At 36.5% G+C, this 17,650-nt stretch overlaps 3 protein-coding genes across 6 annotated transcripts; 2 read left to right on the forward strand and 1 right to left on the reverse strand.

Annotated features, from left to right (window-relative positions):
- The first annotated feature begins 322 nt into the window (after positions 1-322).
- Positions 323-1,857, forward strand: LOC113740621 (uncharacterized). Its single transcript, XM_027268168.1, has 2 exons — positions 323-866; positions 1,055-1,857. Exons 1-2 carry the CDS (start codon positions 323-325, stop codon positions 1,855-1,857), a joined length of 1,347 nt encoding a protein of 448 aa, XP_027123969.1.
- Positions 1,858-5,172: 3,315 nt separating this feature from the next.
- On the forward strand, positions 5,173-7,681 carry LOC113741415 (H/ACA ribonucleoprotein complex subunit 2-like protein). Its single transcript, XM_027268942.2, has 4 exons — positions 5,173-5,472; positions 5,563-5,632; positions 6,287-6,392; positions 7,429-7,681. Exons 1-4 carry the CDS (start codon positions 5,322-5,324, stop codon positions 7,588-7,590), a joined length of 489 nt encoding a protein of 162 aa, XP_027124743.1. The 5' UTR covers positions 5,173-5,321; the 3' UTR covers positions 7,591-7,681.
- A 770-nt stretch (positions 7,682-8,451) lies between these two features.
- On the reverse strand, positions 8,452-17,053 carry LOC113742358 (inorganic pyrophosphatase TTM1). 4 transcript variants are annotated; one of them, XM_072047400.1, is made up of 13 exons: positions 15,656-15,897; positions 14,992-15,352; positions 13,845-13,959; positions 13,515-13,710; positions 13,300-13,413; positions 13,025-13,198; positions 11,698-11,892; positions 10,818-10,940; positions 10,528-10,640; positions 10,235-10,358; positions 9,766-10,035; positions 9,266-9,327; positions 8,771-8,842 (listed from the first exon to the last, which is right to left on the reverse strand). In XM_072047400.1, the coding sequence occupies exons 1-12, from the start codon at positions 15,701-15,703 to the stop codon at positions 9,268-9,270; spliced, it is 1,893 nt and encodes a 630-aa protein (XP_071903501.1). In that variant the 5' UTR covers positions 15,704-15,897; the 3' UTR covers positions 8,771-8,842; positions 9,266-9,267. The 4 variants fall into 4 exon arrangements, with proteins under 4 accessions (XP_027125989.1, XP_027125990.1, XP_027125991.1 ...); XM_027270188.2 differs by lacking the exons at positions 9,266-9,327; positions 15,656-15,897 and adding an exon at positions 16,643-17,053 and having other exon boundaries at positions 8,452-8,842; XM_027270189.2 differs by lacking the exons at positions 9,266-9,327; positions 15,656-15,897 and adding an exon at positions 15,905-17,053 and having other exon boundaries at positions 8,452-8,842.
- Between the last annotated feature and the right edge of the window lie 597 nt (positions 17,054-17,650).

A 17,650-nucleotide genomic window follows, 5' to 3' on the forward strand; every position in this document is an offset into this window, starting at 1 on the left:
GGACCAACTTCATTTGATGATCTCAAAATCATAGATGGTAAATATGCAGCAAGTTTTCAGGAAACAGCAACACTGAGGGGATATTTTGAATCAAATAACGCATAGGAACAATGCCTCCAAGAAACAGCATTATATCACATGTCACACACTTTTCAGGAGACTCCTTGCTACATTATTAGTACATTTCCCACCAGCAAATCCTAGACAGCTTTGGCAAAATTTCGAGGCATCCTTATCCGAAGATTTTTAGCATCAATCTGATGCACAACCTGATCAGATAAGAGTACAAGTGCTTCATGAAATAAGTAAATTCCTACAATCAATGGGCAAGAATATCAATAGCTACGACTTAGTTCCACGAATTCTGAGGTTTGACCAAGTAGACAGAGAAACCAGAGATACTATCAGTGAAACTCAGATTGCAGTATCAGACGAAGATATAGCGTCCATTAGTCGACTAAATATGGAGCAAAAACTTGCATTTGACATAATTACAGCTCATGTATACAATGATCACAAAGGATCATTCTTCTTAGATAGACCAGGAGGAAGCGGCAAGACATTTTTATATAAAGCTTTACTGGCTGCTATCATATCAAAAGGTTTTATAGCATTGGCTACAACATCAAGTGGAGTTGCAGCATCAATACTCCCTGGAGGACGGATAGTGCATTCATGCTTCAAAATACCAATCAATATGGATATCAGCAAGATGTGTACTGTTAGCAAACAAAGTGCATTAGCAGCATTACTTCGACAAGCGAAGCTAATCATTTGGGATGAAGCTCCAATGATGCACAAAACAGGAATCGAATGCGTGGACAAACTATTAAGAGACTTGACAGACACAGATGATCTTTTTGGAGGCAAAGTCATAGTTTTTTGGGGCGATTTTCGTCAGGTACTTCCAGTCATAACAAAAGGAACAAAGGTTGACTTCATGCAAGCAAGTCTTATAAATTCCTATATTTGGCCTCATTTACAGAAACTTAGACTTAAACAAAATATGAGAGCTCTTGCTGATCCACACTTTACTGATTTCTTCTTCGTATAGGAGATGGAATAGAATGTTTTGTCCACAACAACAATATTCAGATTCCTAAAGACTTACTTGTGCCATACAGTACTGAAGAGCAATCACTCAACAAATTAATTCATGCAGTATTTCCAGACTTGAAGAGCTGCTCACACGAAGATTATTCATGGACAAACCGAGCTATTCTCACAACTAAAAACAACTTTGTCGATGACATAAACAATGCATTGATAGAAGAATTTTCAGACAGTACTTTTGAATACATTAGCAGGGATAAAATAGCGGACACTTCTCAGCAGGCTATCCTAGAAGATTTTGTTAGCAGCCTCACACCGAATGGTTTCCCTCCACATAAAATACTCCTAAAGGCAAACGCTCCAACCATGTTACTCAAAAACATAGATCCTCCGAAAGGCCTCTGTAACAGCACAAGGCTCATATGTAGATCTTTACGACAAAATATAATAGAGGCAGTCATCAGCTGTGGTGAATTTGCCGGAAAAGAAGTTTTCTTGCACAGAATATGCTTCAAATCAGATAGTGACCCTGACTGTCCAATAGCTTTTGAAAGAATGCAATTTCCAATTCGTTTATGCTTCGCCATGACAATAAACAAAGCTCAGGGTCAGACTTTAGATTGTGTTGGTATTTACCTTTGTGAGCCAGTCTTCTCTCACGACCAACTCTATGTAGCTCTTTCTCGAGCTAGAAACAGCAATTCTGTCAAAATCTTGATCAAGCCTTCTCTTTCTGATCTCACCTCATATGATATTACTCCTGACATAGTTTATATTGAGATTTTGGAGATAGCACAGCTCTAATATTTTATGAATGCTTTCATAGCAACAATTTCCCAACTGCCTTTTTTGCCACCATTGACACTTAGCTCATCATACCTATCATACACTCTACAATCTTACTTTCAGCTCATAACATGCTAATATTTGTTTACTTCAACTATTAACAATAACATTTGCTCATTACCACCTGCAATTCATTCATCATACACATTACACACTGCAGAGTTCTAATCTTATCCCATCACATCCTTATATTGACTAATTTCTCTTCTGATATTAAAACTGTGCAGCAATTGTGACCAATGAACTTCATAACCTTTGATGAGCTGCTCCCTGGAATTAAGAATTGGGCAGCTACTGTCCAAGTCATCGACAAGCAAAAATCTCAGATATCAAAAAAAGGGAGAAGATATCTGAAGCTACTTCTAGCCGACGAAAAGGTACATAAGACTAATGACTACAGATTTAATACTCATCCTACGAATACTATGTATCTAATGCTCCTATCAATACATTGATTAGGCAAACAAAATTGATGCTCTCATCTATGGATCAGACATTGACTTCTTCAGAAACCACTTTCAGATTTACAAGCGCTTTGTAGTCTCAAAGGCTTCAGTATACAAATGATGAGCCAACTATTGAGCGAAAAACATGCATTATCATCATCGATAACTCAACCGTTGTCGAACCTGTCGATGAACAACAGCCACCACTTCTTCCACCACTCTACCAATTCACTCCATTCAAAAAACTTTGTCATCAGATTGACACTAATTCTGACTTAGGTAATATTTCCTATTTCGCAAATAATAACTGCATATCTTCAATAAAATCTCACAAAATTAAATGCAGATGTGATTGGTATTATTGTCCACGTGAATCCATAATCAGCCAAAGGAACAACTCCAAACCGAGACATAGTACTGGCAGATCAAAGGTATAATACCATAACTACTTTTGCTCTATTGACAACTATGTTGCAATTGCTAACAAAAATCTTTCCTATACCAGTTCAATGACAATCATCCTTCCACTATGGGGAGAGCATGCAACTGATGAGGGCCGAATAATTGCTGAAACAATCCACACTCAACCATTAATTGCAGCTCTCAGAGTCAAGGCGACATCATATGGCAGTAAGAACTCTTAACAGCTTTCTTTAGACAATAAAATATTACACTAACACATCTTAACATAAACTAATATACATCACTGCAGCTTTAACTCTTTCAACAAAATTTGCTTCCTGGATCCTGATCAACCCACCAATACAAGAAGCTGCAGCTCTGAAGCAATGGTAAATGCTGAATAAATTAACAAAATGCATTTCAACTGCCAGTCATGATACTCATACCAAAATATAAACTACAACAACAGGGCAGCTGAAAATAATCAGGCAATCACAAAGGCCATAACTGAAAAAACATATTAAAGCCCATTAGAACTTCTTCCAACACCCGATCCAGACGATATAACCCATATCGGTGCCATTGTGACTGCTCCACAGGTAAACATAACCTCATACACATTAATACATCTACCTGCTCAAACAATAAAATTATCCAAATAAATTTCCACACAAACTAACTAAAATACCATTCCATTTGTTACAGAAGAAAGCATTTTGGATACAACGGATAGCCAGACTTCCGGACAGAAGCCAAAAACTCTGGTATTATGCCTGCCCTTTCTGCCACAAATCCATTCGCAGCAATCTTGAGTATAAAATTACCTGTCTTTCCTGTCAGCATTGTATCCATGTTGTAGCAAGGTAACATACCTAACATATTTTCCTTAATTAACCATTTATCATTTATTTGATCAAATTATTCTTATATCTATCAGGCAAAGAATAATTGTTGATTTTGCGGATTGGAGCGGTAACATCACACTTGATCTATATGGAAAAGACGCTCAACAACTATTACCTTATAAAATTTCAAAAATTCAACAACAGGAAGCACAGGTAATCATGATAACTATCAGCTGCCATTACAGATCAAATTTACGTTCTTATTACACAATAAACAATCTGAACAACATACATTACACAATTGCAGAATAATATTCCCTATAGAGCTATAGAAGATTGCATCAGCAAGAACACTATCATCTACTTCATAAAAAAGGCACCCTATAGCTATGAGCCTTCTGCAACTCAAAAATACACAGCTATAGTTGCTCACAAAGTCCGGCTAGCTGACACAGGACACAGATTGACCGGAGTAGTAGGAACCAGTGCTGCACAAAAAGATGCAGAAGGAACAAATCCAGAAGACGAGCAAGAACCAATGGACATTGAAAATGAACAAGACACTGGAACAGCTTCAAGCACGCCAAGCAATAGAACAGAAAGATCCACAAAAGCTAAAGTTGATGACTGGCTGTTGACTTCACTCAAAATAACTGAAAGTCCACCAAAAAAGCAACACACTGCAAGATCAAGAGATGAAAAATAATCTTAGTAAGCTTCTCACAAGAATTTTTGCTTTTGCGATCAATGCAACGCATGTGTAGCACGAACTCCATCTACACTCCTAAATATGTTTATAATGACTTTTGTTAAAGACAACTAAGAAGACCACTCTGTGTATCTATCTGAATCTTTTGATGGCAGATAAGCTACCAACCAACTTACACTTAGATTGGTTGGAGCACAATCGACCAAGAAGTGTAATGTATAAGTGTGATGTATTCTCTGTAATATAAGTGTGACGTTTTCTCATTACCTTTAGCTCCAGAGTCAGCTATAAAAAAAATCCTAACATAACATTACACCTACCATTTTAACTTCCATCTTCAATTCACCTTCATCTCATAATATTTATATATACAAACCTACATATAAGAATATACACACATATACACATACATATATATATACATATTAACTTTACATATTAACAAATCACCACTAAGATTAAATAATACACATAAAACACATGCATTTTCCTAATACCTCAAAAGAAAAGAGACAAACCCCCGGGCACCACCCGCGCCTTGCGTGCGGAAAACACCCTAGTATATATATATATAGATATAGATTCCACCCCAATAGCATATCATCCACCTAAAGCTTCTTGTTGTATTCTATGTGGGAGACGATTAAACGGATAATGTCATTGCACTACTTATTAGCAAATTCAAACCTTCATGATCAACAAATATAGTTGCAGGACCAGAAATAATTTGTAAATTGTCCGATTTGTTTACTTCAGTCTAATCCTGTTTTGGACCCAAACTGGAAAACATGTTCAGCCCAAGATTACATTTATTTAGACCCGTATTTCAATAGCCCATATACCTTCTCTACCCAAAAGGGTAAAATACAGCACTTGGAAACGACGTCGGAACCTAAAATGCTAAACCCTTTCTTTCTAAAACCCTAGTGACTCGGGATTAGCGTCTCGGCACAAAGCTCCGCCATCGCAAAAACCTGCACCTGCTTTACCATCGTCTTTTTCTCTGCCCTGAAACAAAAAATGGCCAAGGCAGAAATGGGAAGCGATAGTGAAGCGGAGAAAACGGCGCAGAAGGAGAAGGACAAGAAGAAGTTAGCGGGGCTTGCCCCAATTGCTAAACCCCTGGCCGGTAAAAAACTCTGTAAACGCACCCTCAAGCTCGTCCGACATGGTAAAGATCTCAATTTCCATTGAAAACGTGATTATTTCTGTGGATTTTGTTTAAATTTCAATTAAAGTTGTGGGTTTTTCTGGGTTTCAGCTGCAGAGCATAAGTGCTTGAAAAGAGGGGTTAAGGAGGTAGTCAAAAGTATTCGCCGCGGCAATAAAGGGTCAGTCCAAGTTTGGATTTTTATTGTTTTCTTAGTGTTTTTCCTGATGTTTAATACCTGTTTATAAAGGTGTTATTACCCAAGCATTGATATCTTTAATGGAGATAATAGAAATTTTGTTGGATTTACTTCCGAAAATTAAGTAAATTGCGCAAGTGTTTTTGTTAGTTCAAACTATCTATTTTTACAGAATGAAAAGACCAGTTTTCTTTATGTTAGCGTAGATAATTTATTTTAAACAGGAAATCCGATCATTTTGCTTTTTTTTTTTGAATAGCTAACTATTAGTGCCATGACTACATGATTTAGCATCTTAAAGTTGTAGAAAAAGGCAGCATTTTGTAGCACTCTGAATTGGAACATGCCTGCCTTTATGCATTTAACCTGGGAAGTTCCAAGGCTGACTATATTTGCAAAGCTTGAAACTTGGGGATTTGTTGCTTATAATTTGTCTTAAAAACATTTGTTGGACTATTGTCTTAAGTTCTGTACAAGTTCCATTGCTTTTAGATGCAATCTAGATACCTAAATGCATCTCTATAATATGGTTTATCTGTGCTATGGTATGTTCTGTATTAAAGTGTTCTCACAGATTTGTAATCTGGAGTTGCTTTTAATTGGAAAATATCAATTTTTCCTTTTTGATGAGTGCAGATTATGTGTTATAGCTGGAAATATATCTCCTATAGATGTTATCACTCATGTTCCAATCCTGTGTGAAGAATCTGATATTCCATACATCTATGTGCCCTCCAAAGAAGTAAGTTGATTTCTAATCATCTTCATGTTTTCTGGTTATGTGTCTCTTTTACATCATGTTTATATTCATAAAGATTCTCTATGCATTGGTGCGGTCAGCGTGTCTTGCACTTATTTTTTAATTTGTGCATTTTATTGCGACACCCATGAAAATGAAGACAAAAGCCAAGAGAAGAAAGAGACTAGGGGTCATGAGACTTCCAGAATGTTTCTCTTTTAATCCTCTGGAACTCTTTTTGGTGTCTTATGTGAACTTTGTGAATATTAAGAAAAAAAATAAGAAATTTGAGAGAGAGAGCGGGGGGGTGGGGAAGGGGGAGAGAGAAGAGATGGTTCTGCATTAGTGTGCTTTCCCTGTAGTTCCTGTAGTTTTTTTTTTTTTTTTTTTAATAATCCAAATTGTTGCCTCTGAAAGCAATCGTTTTTGCTAATTAGATCCATGCAGTGATAGGGACATATGGTCAATGAATAGAACCTTCTGTCAGTGGAGAGCTTAATTGTCTGCATCTTTGATTTGCAAATAACCATATGAATATTAGGCACTTTGTGTGATATGATAACTAAGCCTGCTTATGTTGTTATGTTTCTTTTGGATTGCATTGAATAACATGGTGCTGCAGGTTGGTGACTACTCCCTTTTGAAATAAGGAACTGATCCAAGAGCTTTTGATTTGTCTTCATTAACTTGAAAGTGGTGCTGGTATTTGTATTATTCGGTGGCTCATTTAAGCCTAATTTAGTTGCATCTGTAATAAGCCTCAATTCTGTCCATTTTGCGATGAAAATAGTTGGTGCAGTTTCAATTATGTGTCTCCTGGGAATAAGAGCTTGTACATGATATGTTTATATTGAACGACCATTGGCTAACCTGGTTATTTAGTGATCCCTCTGCATTTTCTGGTGCCTCCAAACATTAAAGAGCAGCTGATGCTGTGATTGTAGTGGATGCCCTACATAGGTTGTCTTGCTGTTGTTTATAGTTCACTCAATGTGATTTTTCATAGCAGGAGTGATTAAAATGCATATGCTTGTTTCAGGATCTAGCTAATGCAGGAACCACCAAGCGGCCAACTTGCTGTGTTTTGGTGCTAACTAAACCCACAAAAGGGGAACTTGGGCAGGAGGAACAAGAGAAGCTTAAGGCGGAATATGATCAAGTCACATCAGATGTAACTGGACTTGCTAACTCCATGTTCTAGATCAAGGACTTTATTTGTATTAAATCGTCATGCACTCTAGTGTGGAGATTATGCCTGATTCTATCTCTAATTTATCACATGTTTTACCCAAGGAGAGAAGCATCTTCACTGTTGTCTTTTGTCTATATTTGTTCCTGGCATTCAGTAACTCAACAGATTTAGACCCTAGTAGAGAATTTCGCGATAGAATTTATCTTCCAGTCAAATGATGCAACCTAAAATGCTGAGGTGCATTTTCATCCAGACATTCGTATTTACAATGTTTGGAGCCATCTTTGAAAAAAAAAATCCCACAAGATTACCAATAAAAACCCAGGTCTGCTCTTACAGAGTTAAACTTGTCGAGACTCCGTGCTTTTCCAGCTGTTCAACTATCGAGCAGCTTTCGAGGCCCGCTGAAGTGCATACGTTAGCATTTAGTCTGCTGTTTACCATCTGTATCCTGCCCTTTTTAACCATAACATGATGTTGAAAATTTTAAGGATTTTATTTCCATGCTGTATCTGCTTCAGTGGTCTTAGACGTCTGCATATATTTGAAAATTCCCATTCCTTTTTCCTCAAAAAAAAAAAATCCGAAATTTACTGGAAAATCCTTCGCTTCTCAGGACAATAAACTAGACTCTTGAATGATTGTATCATGGAAAATCTTAGCAAGAAGCATAAAAACAAGATTGTGAAAAGGTTGAGATTAGAATAATTAAATATTCTTGTCAAAAGTTCCCAGCCGCGCAAGTGCATTTTTGCTTGCTATCTTTCTCTCGGTTTTCAGTAGAGTATGTTTTTTCGCTAAGCCACACCTTCCAATACCAATACAGAGCTATAGATCGAGTCCCCAGGTTCTGTATTTCTCCAGACAAACTGAGGTTAACTATATCGCTTTATACATACATTTTTCTGTCACTTAAACAACATAGGATAAGCTACCAAAGCACTGGGTTTTTTCAAAACGCAACATATACATTCTCCTCCATTTCTATTTATTCTATGCTATATATGATCTCCCAGTTTGCTGCAGGATGAGGATTAGCACAGGGTCAATGTTGTGATGAGAATGTTCTGAACAACAAAACACCTATGCCACCAATAGCCAAGGTCAGAAGTAGAGGAGCACCAATGGACTCAGCAGGTGATCTGGTAGTCCTATCTGCCCTCCCTCGGCGCGACCGTTCCCCCATACATTCTCGTAATATAGTGCTGAGTGTGTCTATTTGATGCATGATTTGTCTTTGTGACCTCGAGATGAGTAAGACCTATTTCCCAAAAATTGTTGACATCAGATGGCTCACAAAAAGCCAAGAAATCAGGCAGGGTGAAGCAAATGTATGCACCGACTGAAGATTTAGGTGGAAAAAAAATAGAAATTGTAAGACCACAAAGAAACCATGACTGCAAAGAAACCACATGCAAGCAGATATCAGATATCTGCTCCACTTATAATCAGACAGAAAGATGTCTTTACTATATTTTTTCACTTATATTATTGTATAACAAGCAATCGAGATGCTCCATATAACAAACCTGGACCCAAAAACCTGTACCAGCAACAAGATCACATGCAATTCAAGGAGTTTTTTCCCATTCAAGTACTAGTTTCCTTTTTCAATTTGTCTGGTACTTGATAACTTCAGTATTTGAGCTATAAATACTAATTTTCTAGATTGATGATGTCTCACCTTCAGGTAATCCTAAGATGGACAAGGATTTTTGTGGACTCGCCAATTTTCTCATCATTACTCTGCAGTGTCTTCTGAGTGTTAATACGACTCATGCTCCAAGGTGAGACCCAGTAACAAGAGAGGAGAGGACAAGGGTCTATAAAAGTTCTAATAAATGCATAGCCACCACTCAATGGAGCAGTCTACCATTGCCATTCTGCAGCAGGACTGCCTTGAGCTACGATTTTATGCATCTCAAGTAGTCCTTTCTCTACTAAAAATAAGTAGCTTTGAAAGTTGAAAGGCTCTGAACATAAAAATGCTTCAGCCACAAAGGTTCCTGCTCCCCTCCCTTTACACATCATTGACTAAAGAATATCATCCTACCAAGATTCTTGAAGGCATTTATCATAATTTCAATAGGTGCTGTGGAGTAGGCTAATTATGTGACAATTCCTCACCCACCACCTCAACGAGCTAACAGAAGCAAACATCCAAAAAGAAAAAGTATGGCTTACCTCTTCCAATAGAGATTCCCTTGCCAATTGAGGAGATGATGAGGAATTGGGTAATACAGGTCCAGTCAATGAACCATTGCCTAAGCTTGCCACAAAGTAAGATGTAGGTGCAGAGCCATTGCAGGCTTCAGCCTGCAAAGCCAAATTCTGTTGACTGGAAGAAACTTTTCTCGTAAAGATTTTTGAGTTAAGCTCTTCAATTCGAGATGTAAATTCATCCATTCTCTCATTCAGTGTAGAAATTTGTTCCGATAGTTGATTAATCATTCCCTGGGGAAAAAATTCCAATGTAGAAAAGTAGATGCATGTTTAATTTCCTAGAATACAAGGAATAAATTAAAATATGATGAAGAGAAGAACGGATTCTTCATATAATAACAAATATGATTAATAAAACAATCAGAAGCAAGCCAAAATAAAGATTTCACAGTCAACTATAATACAAATTAGTTTTCCAAGGAAGAAATACCTGGTTAGGAAGTGCAGCAGGTGAATCAGGCATTCTTCCATCATATCTCCTATTATTAACTGCAAGTTTAGTCAACTTACTGAGATTCTTATCACGCTGTGTTGAGAAGGAGTGCGACATCCCACTGCTCAAAATTTCACACAAACATAGTTATGCTCAACAGGTAACATTCATCATGTCTAACCAAAGCAAATTTATAGGGAAAAGCATAGAACTTAAGAGAGTTTCTACAACTTAAATCACATATTATAACCACTAGAACAACTCTGTCCTTTCAGGAAGTTTAGAATTACCGATTGAGAAACTTCATCCTCCTGTCTGCAGAGGCTCTTGATAGGGCTTCTTTAGGGCTTGAGACTAAGTCATCATCTATGCTGAGCTTAGTTTTCAGGTCAGCTGGCAATGCCTGCCCATTAATATAAAAAGGACTAAGAATAATCTAAGCTGAAAATATTGGAGATATAAACCCATTTGGACCTAGTGCAAGTCTAGCAGCATTCATACTGGTGAGCGCTAATCATGTTTGATATAATTAAATGAAAGGAAATTAACCAAAAAAAGTATTGATTGAAAGGCCTAATACCATAACATCATTAACGAGCTTTTCCAACTGAATTTGTTCGATATAAGTGCGAGGAACATATGAACCATCCAATCCGAGTCGATCACCAGTATATTTGACATATAACCGATCTCTTCCTTGGACCTTCAAAAATCATAAGCAGTAGAATGGTAATCGACTACGCAAGCTAGCTTGAGAGCCAAAATGCAACAATATCAAGCTTAATATGGTAAACCTTCTCACAGTGAGAATAACCTATGTGAATTCCATTTAGCAACTACCATGCAAACAACAGTCTTGAATTCTTGATGCTCAGATATCTCCATATAATAAGATCTCCGACTATATCCAACTATACACTAATTTCAATTTCCAAACATAGATTAATTTACTTTTTATTTTGATTGGTGCAATTCTATAGTGAAAAAACAAAAAGCATTCTGCAGTCCAGAGTTAGAAAGGAAATCACAGGCATATCCAAGTCAGACTTGTCAGCTAAAGTTGACATTTACACTTTCTCATACTAAAATAAACTGAGATTTCTGGTTGGATAAGGAGATGCAGGAATTCAACACATAATAGCCTACTGAAACAATTTTTAATAATTTCACATGTCATAGGCCACAATTAACAGTCCAGATGTTTTCAAGGCACTAATTAGCATTAAGGAAGCTGAACAAATTGTACTGATTATGAGTTTAGGTGATTCTCAGGAGGTGGACCATGAACATAAGTAGTGGGATATGTGGATATACAAAAAAGAGTCATGTATCCTCGAAGCCATTAACATCCAAAGGGACAAACTGAAAAACCTCAAGGAAAATCCAGAATCCGACGCAAGTAAATACCTAATGCAACAACGTTCAACTCATCATGACTTGGTCACTTATTGCATCCTTACCTGAACGTATTGCCGATTGAGCTGCTCCAACCGATCAATTTTGACAGTAACCTTGTCATCTGAGAAGACATGACTGCTTCTTTTTAGGATGGATGCAATTGTGTAACCCAGAGCCATCAAGCCACCAAGCAGCCGTACACTAACTTCAAATGTAATTCTCGGCGAAATTATGAAGGGACTATCTGTAACCCATTCCTGAAATTAGTATGCATAGCATTTAGAAACTATAAGTTGCTTTATCCATTAAAAAATGCCTAAATGCAGATGCATATAAAGTCATTGACTAGACATTGACCATGCTATCAAAATGGACAGTTAAATGGTAGCCCACACCACAAACAGAAAGGCAAGAAATGCATTAAAAAAAAAAGAAATAAAAACACTCAACCACATCTAGCTTATACTAAAGATAGTTTCTCTTCATTCAATTTTCATAATACGATTTTTTTTGGGCCCCGGGTGGGGGGGGTGTTGGGGGGAAGAAAAACCTCCTTCTAATGATCTCAACTGTATATCCAGGAGTTGCAAAGATGCAGGCAGGCAGATTGGTAGATCACATTGATAACAAACTCGATTTGGTAAAAGGTATATGGAGTATATTTTGGATAGTTCGCTTTTCAACTTGGCTTAGAGGTTCATGACAAAGGTTAATGACTTGCTTAAGGGCATATGATATATGCCTTAATATTCTAAAAAGCATGTCTGATAAGATCCAATATTCAAGTTGGTGCTTAATGCTGCAACTTGCAGTTTATGAGTTATTTATCGTACTAAATGCAAATACAAATAGATTTCCACCATGAAGCAGATGGAACAAGTTAGAATTTATTTTTATCACAAACAAAAATCTACTTTACAAAAAAGCTAGTGGTGAGTAGCATTTACAGATTACTCAAACATTATTCACATCTTTGGGCATCAGAAAAGTATAACTGTAGTAGTATTAGTCCCAGAAATCATAAATTGTCATCAAGAATGACATACATAAGCTAGCTAGAGAAGGAACAAAATGGAAAACCAATAAAATAGAAGTGCAATATAAAAGATTAACAGGAATCCAAGAATCACAAGGATCTTAATTCTTAGCGTGTTATGACTAAGAAGAAGAAAGGAGCCGTTTGAATAAATTTGTTAATCTCTACAATGACAATCCATAAAGTTAGCGTTGCTGTCATCAGTATGAAGTAGAATGGTTTATCAGTCAATATCTACTTATCTAGCAGGAATTCACAACCTATAACCATCAACGTTATGAATCATCTCAGCATCAGCACCACATTCACAACTCTCTTAGTACAAAACAAACTCCAAAATGGAAAGGTCAAACCTCAAACATGAGACTGTATTTTCCATCCCTGTTCCTCATTCTCAGATAGGATTGGCATGCTTCAGGATCTTCTCCAGGTGGCAGAAGATATATGTCATAAGTTTCCTCTCTACTTTCCTTATGTTCCTCAGACAGAACAGCCTTAATCTGATCCACTGTAACAGTCCTTGTTGACTATTATAAAAGAGAACATTCACAAAATGAGAAGGGCAACAATACAACATATCATTACAGTACCATTGTACATTACTTGGTAAAGGGTTTTAAAAATAAACCTTTAAGACATAGGTAGGATTCTGAAATCCAGAAAATGGATTAAACTTATTAGTGATCTTTATATGTGCTGTTTGTAGATCTGGCTCAATAAATGCCTTGTACATTGGATATACCTGTTTTCCAAGAAACCCATAAAACTCATATTCAGGCTTACATATATAGCTAGGATCCAATTCAGTATCTGTAGACAAAAATACTCAAACTTAAATCAAACCGTTTCTGAAATTTGATGAATTATTTCTTCAGGTTCTTGTCCAGCACGTTGAATATCCCTTAGCACACGTTTTACAAGATCAATGTGCACCCCACCAGTAACAGAAACCCGGAGATCCAGGAAAGGACGTAATTTTTCACTTAAGGCATATATTCCTTCAATAATTACGATGCGGGAGCTTGGCACCTCAAGAGTCCTGTCAAATGCATTAACCTAAATCATTTGTCTTTCCCACTATGGCAACCCACAAAAGCTTATTTATAACAAAAAATTAGAGGAAATCCACAATGCAGAATAGAGAAGGCCTTGAGAAGTGGAAAAGTAGATTACTTGTAACCTATGCGAGAGCTGGATTTAAAATCATAAATAGGAACTTGAACAGGACTCCCTGCTTTTAAACCCTGGATATTCTCAAGCAATGTATCATAGTCTGTCAAGCGTGGATCTGCATTTTAAATTACCAGTAACTACAGTTAGAGCAGGAATTATAACTTGAAGACATTAATATCTATCAAAAAATAGTCAAGGACAGAGAAGATACAATCCGAAGTTTAGCAAAGACGACATGTAAAACTGAAAAGATTACGAAAGACACATAGTAGGTTAATCTTTTTTCCACATTCAAAATTTAGGAATGCCACTTGAAATGTCAAAATGATGGCAGGCAAAAAGAATTTGAAATACCATGAGAGCTCAAGTCACTACAAAGTACAAATTACTTGATTCCCCACTAATACTTGTTCTCTATACAGATGTATTGCAATATTAACAAGCAATCTTGCACTCATTATGCATCTCACTTTACCATTCCCCCCCAAAGAAACTCACTCCGTAAATCAATTTCCATTTTGGTCTTATTTCTTGGGCAGCACTGTGGCAACTCACTTCTGCATGATAAACATGAAAAGCCTAACATGTATTTAACTGTAAAATATGCATGTTGATCAGAAATTGAAGGTCTTCTCAATGGATTACAATTATAAAATGCATTAAATTATGCCAAATTTTAATTTGAATGCTCAAAGATCAGTACTCTTAGCATACAGGTTTACAAATCCCAATCTATCATCTAAATTTCTCAGTTTCATCACAAATTGGGTACCATGTAGCATTAAATATTCTCAGCATATTTTTTTCGAAAGACAACCATAATATGTAACAATGGAGATATTAAAAATTCCTTTTCATGTTTCTGCAAATGAAAAGTACCATGGAAACTCACTTTAAATGTCTAGCCAGATATCTTGTATAATATCAGAGCTGTTAAGCCCCTCGATGATCTGCCCTAGGTTAGTTGATGAATGTTAGTATGTCAAGATGAAGTAGAGACTAAGATTTCAGTTGGGGTCACAAACATTCACAAAGACATTGCTTCAAGGAAAGGGGGCAGAAAAAAAATCCTGGTTTCAGTGGAAAGGGATAATGAGCAGATGATGGTATGTAACCAAAAGTAAAAAAAGAATGAAGCAAGGCATACCATCAAAATTTCCATCAATAATACGGCTCGAATCATTGTAGTTATCCATGCTTATGACAGCAATACTAGGCATAAAATTTAGGATCTTCTCTGTAAACACAGTTTTCCCAGCCCCAGAAGGACCTGCTACTCCAACTAATATTATTCCATCATTCTTCTGAGCTAATAACTGGCACGCACGAATAGTTATAAAGAAACCCTTCTCAAATGATAGAGGATCTTCTAAGGCAACAATCTCGTAGCGCTCGGAGTCCTTTCTCTTAACTAACTGAACCTGGTCTCTCAATAAGCCATGCCGCTTCCTTGGTGAATCAGCACTTGGAGCAGTGTCCTGAGCCATTTGAGGGGGTAACACGAGTTTCTGGAATGATGAAATGAAGAAGAAATGAGGATCTAATCAACGCAGAAAGAATGGGAAAAAACAAAAAATAATAGTTCTGTAAGAAAAGAGAATACAATTGCAATATCAAGGAAAGTTTCAAAATCATCTTGTGCAAAAGGAAATTTAATTTACAGAAACTTCTTAGTTTTGAAGGCTTAAGAACCAAATTTAAGCTCAAAGGCTAAATACGTAGAAATCATGTAAATAACAAGCAAACGGACCCAGGTCAGCATGAGAAATAAGTCAGAAGGCAGATAAGAGTAGATACTAAAAACATTTTACAGCAGTCTGTTCTCTCCATTTATACATTGAGGCACAAGCTTTCAACATCAGATTTCAAGTTCCTCCATCATGAAGTAATATATCCATTTCTCAGCTGAATCTTCAAAGTCAGGATTTGTTGGGCAATATATTATTTGGCATGTTTAGGCTCGTTTAAACTTATTCCCCTACTTGCCTAACCAAAACCAGAAAAACATCCATCTTTTACAAGTAAAAAGTTTAAGCTGATTCACAATAATGTTGCTTAACTTTATAACAAAAACTATCTCCAGCAGCCTCTGCATCTGATGCACCAACAGAAAGAAAAACATTGAAAGGTAACCAAAAAGTCAATCAATTGGTTATGACTTTGGTGCTCTCAAAAGAAAAGGATAATTGCACAATTGTCCTGCTTTTATATCCAGTCAGTCCATTACTTGATCAAAAAGCGGCAAAAAGATTTGCAATCAACTATCAATTTGAATTCTCCAGATTGAAAAAGTAAATGACATGCAGAAAGTGAATAGCCCTTTCATGATCCTCAAAAATCAATACTTTTAAGAAGAAAAAAGACGAGATAAGATTCAGAACCGTACAAGGAGATTAAAAATGGAAAAGAGACTAGCGGGCAACTATATCAAAGTAGGCATGGCATGCATGACCATAAAAGTGAAATTGACGTAAACAGGACACCGAGCTAAACAGAAACTTCAAGCTCGAGGGACTCTATGCAGATGCAGCAAACTTTTTTCCTATTACCAAATTGAGATGAAATTGAGTTCTACATGGAAACCTAGAAGTTGAATTAGCAACCAAACAACCACCAATTCATTCAGATTGAGAAAATAAACGACATGCAGAAACTAAATAGCCATATTATAATCTTCAAAGATTAATACTTTCACAAAGTTTCAATCCTCCAGAAAACAAAATAACACCTCCCAACTCCCTACCAAAAACCCAGCAAAGAAAATTAAAAAAAAAAAAAGAAGGGGGAAAAACATATACACAAAGGGGGCATGGCATGCATGATCAAGAAACATAATTCAAGCGAAAAAAAAAGCCTTTAAGCTTTGATTGGTTCTGGTTTTCAGCAAAATCGTGCCTGTAACAAAAAAAATTGAGGTGAAAACGGGGCTGTAGGACTTGAAAGGAGCAAGGCAATTGAAGTGTGGTAGGTCCTGATAAGAAGAACACAGTGAGGTGTCAAGAGGAGAAAGGGCGGCCGACGGGTTGAGAGCTGGGAAAGTAGGGTGGGAGTGGTACAATACAATACAAGTGGAGGATAGATAATTTGAACTCTGTTCTTTGATTCTTTAAAAGCTCTCTTGTTGGAGACAGACAGTTGAGGGAGAAGGTGACGGTCCTGACCAAAGATCTATTAATGCAAGCTACCCGTTTTAACTGTTTTGGTGTTTAGGCAATATGATTTTTCACCCAATACCAGAACGAAATTTTGTTTAAAATCACATTCTTGTAGATATTTAGTTTTTTTTTCGGTTAATTTGTAAATTTTTAGGTAAATTTCTTTAACTTTTGCAAGTTTAAGTTCTACAAAATATTTTGTTAACTTGTTTGAGAATTTTAAGGTTTTACATACTACTATTTAGAATTGTGCAATGATAAATTTGAATATGTATGCATGGATCAACAAGAGTTTATCCATTACAGAAAAGGTTTATGTGGCCCCAAAATCTACAAGAATAGCAAAGGGGAAGGGATGGGCCTTGCACCGCTATTACTCTCTCTGTCCATTATTATTCGAGCAAATCGTCAAAAATGTCACTGAATTATATATTAGTATTTGTTCGGGTCATTAAACTATTTTATTACTCAAAAATATCATTGAATTAACCAAAATACATGTTTTTGTAGCATTTCGTGTAATTGAATTGTTAAGACAAACGGAATTTCTTTATCTTCACTTGTGAGCTTGATTTTGGAGGGACAAGGCCGTCAATTCATCTATTTGACTAACTTTTGTCTTTATAAATGATTGAATCACATTAACTTATC

The sequence above is a fragment of the Coffea arabica genome, chromosome 4e (genome assembly GCF_036785885.1).
Source record: "Coffea arabica cultivar ET-39 chromosome 4e, Coffea Arabica ET-39 HiFi, whole genome shotgun sequence".
Taxonomy (NCBI): Eukaryota; Viridiplantae; Streptophyta; class Magnoliopsida; order Gentianales; family Rubiaceae; genus Coffea; species Coffea arabica.

Coding starts and splice junctions, on each gene's coding strand:
- LOC113741415 (XM_027268942.2), top strand. CDS start 5,322: ATGGCCAAGGCAGAAATGGGAAGCGATAGTGAAGCGGAGAAAACGGCG. Junction 5,473..5,562: donor CCTCAAGCTCGTCCGACATG/GTAAAGATCTCA, acceptor TCTGGGTTTCAG/CTGCAGAGCATAAGTGCTTG. Junction 6,393..7,428: donor TCTATGTGCCCTCCAAAGAA/GTAAGTTGATTT, acceptor TGCTTGTTTCAG/GATCTAGCTAATGCAGGAAC.
- LOC113740621 (XM_027268168.1), top strand. CDS start 323: ATGGGCAAGAATATCAATAGCTACGACTTAGTTCCACGAATTCTGAGG. Junction 867..1,054: donor CACAGATGATCTTTTTGGAG/GCAAAGTCATAG, acceptor TTCTTCGTATAG/GAGATGGAATAGAATGTTTT.
- LOC113742358 (XM_027270188.2), bottom strand. Junction 13,414..13,514: donor TTCATCAAATTTCAGAAACG/GTTTGATTTAAG, acceptor CTTGGAAAACAG/GTATATCCAATGTACAAGGC. Junction 10,641..10,817: donor AGCTCGTTAATGATGTTATG/GTATTAGGCCTT, acceptor ATTAATGGGCAG/GCATTGCCAGCTGACCTGAA.